This window comes from Sinocyclocheilus rhinocerous, unplaced genomic scaffold (assembly GCF_001515625.1).
Source record: "Sinocyclocheilus rhinocerous isolate Xijiao unplaced genomic scaffold, SAMN03320098_v1.1 scaffold867, whole genome shotgun sequence".
NCBI lineage: Eukaryota > Metazoa > Chordata > Actinopteri > Cypriniformes > Cyprinidae > Sinocyclocheilus > Sinocyclocheilus rhinocerous.
The window spans coordinates 1-9,557 of NW_015649279.1; the positions used below are offsets into that span (position 1 = coordinate 1).

General features: G+C 35.6%; 1 protein-coding gene across 1 annotated transcript in view; it reads right to left on the minus strand.

The window, feature by feature from the left end:
- Positions 1-617: 617 nt before the first annotated feature.
- The window catches only part of LOC107710497 (phosphatidylinositol 3,4,5-trisphosphate 5-phosphatase 2A), a 22,839-nt gene continuing 13,899 nt past the window's right edge, over positions 618-9,557 (minus strand). Inside the window, exons 3-13 of the mRNA XM_016515280.1 lie at positions 8,263-8,349; positions 7,946-8,035; positions 7,174-7,269; positions 6,436-6,586; positions 6,203-6,309; positions 5,975-6,077; positions 5,300-5,496; positions 3,813-3,930; positions 2,221-2,317; positions 2,006-2,144; positions 618-771 (exon numbers count right to left, since the gene is read on the minus strand). Coding sequence (XP_016370766.1) covers positions 637-771; positions 2,006-2,144; positions 2,221-2,317; positions 3,813-3,930; positions 5,300-5,496; positions 5,975-6,077; positions 6,203-6,309; positions 6,436-6,586; positions 7,174-7,269; positions 7,946-8,035; positions 8,263-8,349 — 1,320 coding nt within the window. The 3' untranslated portion in view covers positions 618-636. The remainder of the gene's footprint in view (positions 772-2,005; positions 2,145-2,220; positions 2,318-3,812; positions 3,931-5,299; positions 5,497-5,974; positions 6,078-6,202; positions 6,310-6,435; positions 6,587-7,173; positions 7,270-7,945; positions 8,036-8,262; positions 8,350-9,557) is intronic.

Sequence of the window (9,557 nt, forward strand, 5' to 3'; positions counted from 1 at the left end):
GAAATCAAACTTTGATGCTTGTTATCTCATAATTGTGACCCTGGAGCACAAAACCTGTCATAAGTCATTTTGCATCATCTGAAAGCTGAATAAATAAGCTCTCCATTGATGTATGGTTTGTTAGGATAGGACAATATTTGGCTGAGATACAACTATTTGAAAATCTGGAATCTGAGGGTGCAAAAAAATCTAAATATTGAGAAAATCATCTTTAAAGTTGTTCAAATGAAGTTCTTAGCAATGCATATTACTAATCAAACATTAAGTTTTAATATATTTACGGTAGGAAATTTACTAAATATCTTCATGGAACATGATCTTTATGTAACAGGGTTTAAAGTAACATTTTTAACTTTCACCAAAATTACTGTGTTTTTGTTCATTTATTAATTGTTTGGAGACCTCTTGTGGTGATATTAAGTATTTGGGGTCATTTGCCTTGCCTGTGAAACCCCACCCCACCCCAGCAGAGAAGTGCATCTGATGCTGAGGCGATGCATATGAGTGTAAGTGACCATCGCCAGAGGATATATACATGTTTCTCCTCGTTGTGTTGCAGTAAACAACGCATGAAACGCAGTTATATATAATATATATATATATTATTGTTTGTTTGTTTGTTTATTTATTTATTTATTAGACACACACATACAGACAGAGGTGAGGCGTACCGAAGCGAAGGAAGACCTTGTTCTTCTCTCTCTCCAGATTTAGCTGGTCCACCTTCAACAATGGCTCAAACTCCTTCCTGTTGATGTAGTTGAGGATTTCCTGTGTGAGAGACAGAGAGTGTTCAGACTCACAGCGGTCACTACTGAGTACACTAGAGTGCTGCACAGTACACACTGAACAGCACCATATCACTGGAGGTCTTCACAGACTGAAAACCTAGACCTGAGCAGATTTGGGTCTTAAACACTGGCAAGCTCTCAAGGAGCAACATAAAGCTATATAAATGCCTCGTTCATTCAGGCATATACATGCAGTTGATGCACAACTCATCAATGAAATCAAATTAATCAAACTGATGACTATTAAACCATAACTGTATGTTTTCATGTCAAAAACAATTTGTGAAAATCCACAGAGCGCACACAGAAGCCCAAATTTCTGACATGCACAAAAATACAGGCATTATCTGGCAACATATGGGATGAAAATGTAGCTAATGTAAATGATTTGAAGGATAAGGTTTTAAATAAGGTATAAAGTTGAGTCTAATACTATTTTATTTTGGTCATGTCAACATTAAGAGAACATTCCATTTGATCATTTTGCAAACTTTATGGGAATGTTACATAATGTAACGTTACACGCTACATGCTCTCTGAACGTTCTAAAACAAGTAGCAATGTTTAAAAATGTTACATAAACGCAGGCTTGTTACAGTTAACTGAAAAAATGTTACTATAGATAACTGAAACAAAGTATAAAATCTAAAAAACAATTTCAGCTCAACATTTCTCATTTCCATTAAGTTTACCTTGATGTACTAAATAAACTGAAACTGAAATAAAAATTAAATAAAACTATATAGACATTTAAAAACAAAATCTAACACAAAATACAACTAAATGACTAAAACTAAAATTAAAATAAAAGCAGAAATGATAAAAGATAAGATCAAATAGTATCTCAGTGATACTAAAATAACACTGGATGAGCGTCCAAATAAAACATTTTAGAAACAATAAATGCTCCATGAACGATGTATAAATAATGTTTTTGTGCTAATGCTTTGAGAACATTATTAAAGACCAGATAACTTTGAATGAACGTTCTATTAGCACATATGCACATTCACAATTCTGTCTATGGACATTTTATTACTATTGTTATTTAGAACTTATTGTCTATTCTCTTTTATTACCTTAATTATATGTATGTCTGCACTATGTTGTACTTTCTGTAATGGAAGCTCCTAACACCAAGACGAATTTAATTCCTGGCAATAAAGCTCTTTCTGACTCTGACTCTATTAGACAGCACCGGCTGAACGGTTCACCTGTATGTCCATGTCCAGACGGTAGTTGAGGTCGCCAAACCAGAAGAGATGTGTGAATCTCAGCGAGATGTCGAAGGAGTTGAGCTGTTTATCGCCCAGCGACAGCTGACGCAGGATGTCCAGATAGTTCTGGTTCCGTCTGCCAGGGGTCAGAGGTCATTAGTGCATCACACATTCACAAACCGTGAGCTGGGAATGTATTACTCCAGTCTCACCTGTGGATTTTCTCATTGCCGGACGTCAGGTGACAGTTCACGAAACCAAACGACGTCCCGTTAAACATGAAAGACACGCCCACTGCTCCTTTGTTTCCTAGGAAACAGACCATAACACATAAATAATACAACTTAGGTCTGCATGATTTGGGGAAATAATTTTTCTGGAAAAATCGCAATTTAAAATGTGATAAAAAATTCCAAGTTTGCTATGCTTGTTTGTAGGGCTGCGAAATTTGGCCAAAATTTTGTGATTATACATCAATAAGGCCTTTAAATAATAATAGCAGTAATAATATATTACTTGTTTATTTTATTTAAAAAATACACTATTTATATAATCTAAATAAAAACAAAATGAGAAATACTGATATTGTAATATTTCACTGCAAATTAAAAAATATATATATTTTAGAAAAATAAATCAGGTATAAAATGTTTAAAATACCAGCTTTAAAATGTGGATTTACTGTTAATTTTAACAGTAAAAATTACATACAGAACAACTCACACTAGACTCTAGATTATTATTAAATTATATTATATTATTAAATTATAAAAAGTAAATTAATAAAGAAATACATTACTACAGTAATAGTACTATTGTACTGTAAAATAAAAAAAATAATTTAATATTATTTAATAATAAGAGTATTTAATTTACTTTACTTTAATTTTAGGGTCAGGCTTTTTCAAACGTTAAACCACAGAATTTTTATTTTGACGGAAAATCACCGGGAGCCTTAAAACATCTGTTTTGTTAAAAAACGGTTCTCATAACATCTTGATTTTGTTATACAGATTAATCATACAGCCCTAATACAAGCAAATAAATACATTTGCATAAACTAATGAAAAATACAGCAATGAACACCTGACTGGTAAAGTGGTTGAGTTAGTCTCAGTACTGTGGGTTAGTAGTGTGTGTGTGTGTGTGTGTGTGTGTGTGTGTGTGAGTGAGTGAGTGTGAGTGAGTGTGTGAGTGAGTGAGTGTGTGTGTGTGTGTGTGTGTGAGTGAGTGAGTGTGAGTGAGTGTGTGAGTGAGTGAGTGTGTGTGTGTGTGTGTGTGTGAGTGAGTGAGTGTGAGTGAGTGTGTGAGTGAGTGAGTGTGTGTGTGTGTGTGTGTGTGAGTGAGTGAGTGTGAGTGAGTGTGTGAGTGAGTGAGTGTGTGTGTGTGTGTGTGTGTGAGTGAGTGAGTGTGAGTGAGTGTGTGAGTGAGTGAGTGTGTGTGTGTGTGTGTGTGTGAGTGAGTGAGTGTGAGTGAGTGTGTGAGTGAGTGAGTGTGTGTGTGTGTGTGTGTGTGAGTGAGTGAGTGTGAGTGAGTGTGTGAGTGAGTGAGTGTGTGTGTGTGTGTGTGTGTGAGTGAGTGAGTGTGAGTGAGTGTGTGAGTGAGTGAGTGTGTGTGTGTGTGTGTGTGTGAGTGAGTGAGTGTGAGTGAGTGTGTGAGTGAGTGAGTGTGTGTGTGTGTGTGTGTGTGAGTGAGTGAGTGTGAGTGAGTGTGTGAGTGAGTGAGTGTGTGTGTGTGTGTGTGTGTGAGTGAGTGAGTGTGTGTGTGTGTGTGTGTGTGTGTGAGAGAGTGTGTGTGTTCTGACCAAGCGTGTTGGCGATTCCCGTTTTGACGCTGGACATTCCCACGTGACTGATGCGGTTCTCGTGTTCGGCCTTCACTAACACCACGATCTTAATGTTCCACAGCGTCTGCACTGCGATCTACAGCCAAACACACACACACACACACACACACAGAGATCAAACACTCGTGTGCTTCACTCGTTCAGTTACTGTGGAAAGTTCAGCCGCCAGATGAGAAACACAGACGAGCGACATGACAGAAAAACACATTAAACTCTAATAAAGTCCCAGTCATAACAGTCGCAGGGTCATTAAACACACAAACACACACACTGGATTGCATCTGGAAGATTCATTTATGAGTCTCTTTCTGCTCTGACAGATTTTAGCTGCATCGCTCTTCATTTACACTGTTTTCACACTTGCTTTGATAGTTTGGGCCTAGCTCACTGATAATAAACATGGTTGTGTTATTAAACTGCAGTAGCATCATCATCAACATGAATGTTAACTAAAACTATTTTAAAAAACTGAAAATAAAACTGAAATCAAATAAAACTTACAACAATTAGAACTGTTGACTTGGGAACTAACTGAAATATGTTTAAGTTAAATCATTAAATGGAAATAAATTACAATAAAAAACTGAAATAAAAATAAATTAAAACTAAAAATATAAGATAAAATAAATGTGATGAATGATGAATACAAATAAAATTTATAAAAATTACAATAAAAATGAAAAATGAAATTTTAAATATAAAAGCTATTTCATAATATTAATAAAAAACTATAGTAGTGTATAAATAATACGACAATAACAAAAACCTAAAACAAATAAAAACGTCACATGCACATAACAACATTTCTTAAAGCTAAACCAAAATGAAATTCAAAACTGAAAATATAAAATTAAAAGCTAATTCAAAAATTCTTACACTAATAAAAATGTCAAAAGCACATCAAATTTCTAAAAAAATTAACTAATGAATTTGAAAACTGAAAATGTAATAAAAAAGCTAATTCAAAAAATATTCATAAAAAATATAATAGTACATAAACAATACTACAATAACAAAAACGTAAGACTAATAAAAATGCCAAAAGCACATCAAATTTCTACAAACTAAACTCAAATGAAATTTAAACTGAAAATATAAAAATAAAAGCTACTTCAAATTATTAACAAAAACTATAATATTATATAATGTACTTATATACTAATACAATAGTATATAAATAATACTACAATAGCAAAAGCCTAAAACTAATAAAATTGCCAAAAGTACATAACAAAATGAGAAAAAAAACTAAAATTAAATTGAAAGCTTTTAGTTTTATATTTTCAGTTGTTTCAAAATATGAATACAACTATAATAGCATATAAATAGTAATATAATAACAAAACCTAAAACTAATAATAAAAATGTCAAAAGCACATAACAGAAAGAGTAAAAATGAAAGTGAAATGTGAGAATATGAAGCTCAGAGCTGCAGCGTGTCTCACGGGTTTGTAGTCGATCTCGGTGTAGTCTTTGAGGGCGCAGCGGAGCGTCTCCACCCACTCCTTATCACACACCGAGTTCTCCTGCGTCCCGAACACATAGATGTCATGAGGGATCGTCACCGCCATCTCATCCAGAGTCTTCCCCAAACCTCGGGATAAAATCCACGATCCCATCGACTTCGGAGCAGGAACACTGCCTGAGGAGAGACGGAGTGTGTGTGAGTGTGTGCGTGAGCGTGAGTGAGAGTGTGAGCGAGTGAGTGTGAGTGAGTGCGAGTTAGTATGTGAGTGTGAGTAAGTGTGTGTGTGTGTGTGTGTGTGAGTGAGAGTGAGTGTGTGAGCAAGTGAGAGTGAGTGCGTGCGAGTTAGTATGTGAGTGTGAGTAAGTGTGTGTGTGTGTTTGTGTGTGAGTCTGAGTGTGTGAGTGTGAGTGAGAGTGAGTGTGTGAGCAAGTGAGAGTGAGTGCGTGCGAGTTAGTATGTGAGTGTGAGTAAGTGTGTGTGTGTGTGTTTGTGTGTGAGTGTGAGTGCGAGTGAGTCAGTGAGAGGGAGTATGTGAGAGTGTGAGTGAGTAATTGAGTGTGAGTGAGTGAGTGAGTGTGTGTGTGTGTGTGTGTGTGTGTGTGTGAGTGAGTGTGTAAGAGTGAGTGTGTGTGTGTGTGTGTGTGTTTCTCACCCATGTTCCATGTTCCGATGAATATGGAGATCATGTCTGGCTCGTCCTGATTGGAATGTTTGTTCTTCATGAGTTGCAGCAGTTGGCAGAATGCTTCCCTTTTCTACGTGGTGAGAAACAAGCGATTAATCAGTGGTGTGTGTGTGTGCATACAGATTAAACACACACTGTAGTGAGTACCTGTAAAATCTGAATTCAGAAATGCCAGTGTAAATCTGTGCGACTCACTTTTGCACTGGCAAAGATGAAATCTTTCCTCTGGCTTTTGTCTTTTTCCTTCTCAAAGACGATTCCGAGTTTATTCTGAACACGCTGAGACTTTATCAGCTGCCGAACTACAAACACAAACATGATTTTATTCTGTGACAAAGCCTCTGTGAACAGCACAGACTCAACACTGCTAGTGATGTAAGAATATGAGCGCTCAGCAGCAGCATCATCATCATCATCATCAGACTCACTCTTGTCGTGTGTGAACGTGTTCCAGTCTTCCTGCGCGTCCTTCATCTTCTTCATCACCACCAGTTTTCCTCCCTCCACGTCCACACTCAGCGAGTATTTCTGACTCTTCCCGATCTTCGTCAGGTCGGCCAGATACACGTCCAGTTTCACCTGAGACACACACACACACACACACACACACACACACACATTTGTTTCTGTGAATTGTGAGGACTTTCCATAGACTTCTATTACTTTTATACTGACAAAACAATATTTTCTATCCCCTAACCCTAAACCTACCCCTTACAGAAAACCTGTCTGCATTCTTACACTTGCAGATAAACATAATTTACTATTTTTAAAAACTTTAAAATTCTATTCGGACTGCACTGATTATTACTCAAAATGTGTGTGTGTGTGTGTGTACCTGGTATTTATCATGTTATGGGGACCAAATGTCCCCACAAGGATAGTAATACTAGTAAATTTTGACCTTGTGGGGACATTTTTGAGGTCCCCATGAGGAAACAAGCTTATAAATCATACAGAATGAATTTTTTTGAGAAAGTAAAAATGCAGAAAGTTTCCTGTGAGGGGTAGGTTTAGGGGTAGGGTTGGTGTAGGACAATAGCACATACAGTTTGTACAGTATAAAAAAACCATTACGCCTATGGAATGTCCCCATAAAACATGGAAACACAACATGTGTGTGTGTGTGTGTGTGTGTGTGTGTGTGTGTGCGAGAGTGTTTGTACCTCGAAGGTCTGCACAGGAATAGCTTTGTGTCTGATGGACAGCAGCGGTGAGATGTTCGGAGTAGAAGAGCTCATGTCCTGAAGAGCCTTCAGAGCCTGAAACAGTGTGACAGAATATTAATACATTATTAAATGCAATATTAGTGCAATGAAGAGGAAGACTATTTATAAATATGAATGAATGAATGAATTAACAAATAAAAGTAGCAACAAATAAATAAATCAATAATACATTTTATTCATTATGTGCCTCTCTCATACCCATTTATGCATTTAGCAGACACTTTTATCCAAATCAACTTACAATGAAGGAACAAAAACTATTTGGTAGAGCCAACTATTTTAGTAATAATTAATAATAATTCATTTTAATGCATAATAATTTAGTAATAATTAAATGTATAATTATTTAAGAAATAATAATAACAAAAAACAATAAATATAATAAATAATAATTACAAAAATAATAACAACAAACATTAATAATAAAAATTGGATACATCATAAGAAATCATATTAATAAATAAAAATAATAATAATAATAATGACAGAAAAGAAAACAGAAAAATAGTACGATATACTCAAACGCTCAGTATTCATGATATAGTCAGTGAAAAATTATCAGATGACGTGAAGATGTGAGTTTTCCATCAAACTAAGTACATACTTTAAAGTACAGAAATTTGGGAGCAGCCAGTGATTCTTCAGCTCTAAAATAGCATGTGTTGAATCTAATGATACGTCTGATGTATTTAGCTGCGTGTGTGTTTACCTTCTTCTCTATAGATGACAGCAGATCTTTGAGGATGGCCAGTTTAGTGACCAGATGCTCCAGCTCTTGATCTCCACCCTGAGACATGGTCTACAGACAGAGATTACGCGAGTCAGAGTCAGCTAGCAGATGCTGTGATCCAAAGTGACTCACATTTTGTACACAAACACAGAGTTACTCACTAATCACACAAAACATAATCAACAAACCCCAGAAACATAAGAAATTCTATAAAGCGTCTGAATGAATCAGAGCTACTAGTGTGAATCACAGACATACTGAGCCACACATCAAACCCTCAGGAAGTGATGTCACACCTGCTGGATCATTCTGGACACCATGGAGGCGCTCTGCTGATCAAAGACCTTCGACAAGATCTCCAGACCGCACAGGACCTTATCCACCTCCCTAAACACACACACACACAGAGAGAGAGAGAGAGAGAGAGAGAGAGAGAGAGAATTGCAAGTGACTGTCTTAATGAATGAGTCACTGAATTATTCACTCACTCAGTTTGTTCAAAACTACAGATTCATTTAATAACGAAGCCCAGAAACCTGAGAACAGAGGAAACACTAAAACAGGAATATGATGAGAGAGACCGTCTGCTGTTAGACAGAGAAAACACACATACGCTTAACAAAACCGGAACAGAACAGAACAGAACAGGTCAGGTAGTTAAAGTTAAATAAGGTTAGTTAATATGTGATGCTGTAGCACTGAAAAATGTTCTGTGATACAATAAAAACACACAAACACGGGCTGATTCGGTGACGTCACACGCTGTGATTCATGGGAACAGAAGCTCATTCATTCGCTCGTGATCACGATCAGGATTCAAACACATTTATCAGGGCTGGAAAAGCTGATGCAACTCCCCGAAGAGCTTTACAATGTGCGCTTAGAGTTGACTTTACTATAAGGATAGAGGAGAACCTCACCATAGACTCTGGTTAATTATTATAGAACCCATTAAATATGACAAGAAGAAGAAGAATTATTATTTTAATGATTATTAGTATTATTATTATCTTAAATATGAAATAATAATTATATTATTGTTATTACTGAAATATTTTGGTTTAGTAAAATAGTAAAATTATAACGATAAAGAAATAAATGAATGCCTCCACCAAATTATGATAAAAACTGTGATTTAAAAAAAAATCAGGTTTGCTGTGGTTATTTGTTTTGCCTGTTTGAAGGGCTAAACAAAATTGGCCAAAATCTGTGATTATATACCAATATGACTATAACATAATAATAATAATAACAACAATAATAAACAATAATAATTATAAATTTTAGTGTAAAATTACAATACAAATAATTATATATTAGTATTAATATTTATATATTTGTTGTAATTTAATCAAACATTTATTTTGACAGGAATAAAATTTGAACATTTTGAATTAAAAAATTTAATTCAATGAGTTGTGATTCAACTGATTTGGTTCTAAATGCTTGATGAATGCATTTTTTGAAAAGCTTCTGTGAAAATGAAAAGGAAGAACAAGTGCTCACTTCAGCTCAGATGACAAGTCGTGTGTGTGTGTGTGTGTGTGTGTGTGTGTGTGTGTGTGTGTGTGTGTGTGAGAGAGAGAGAGGA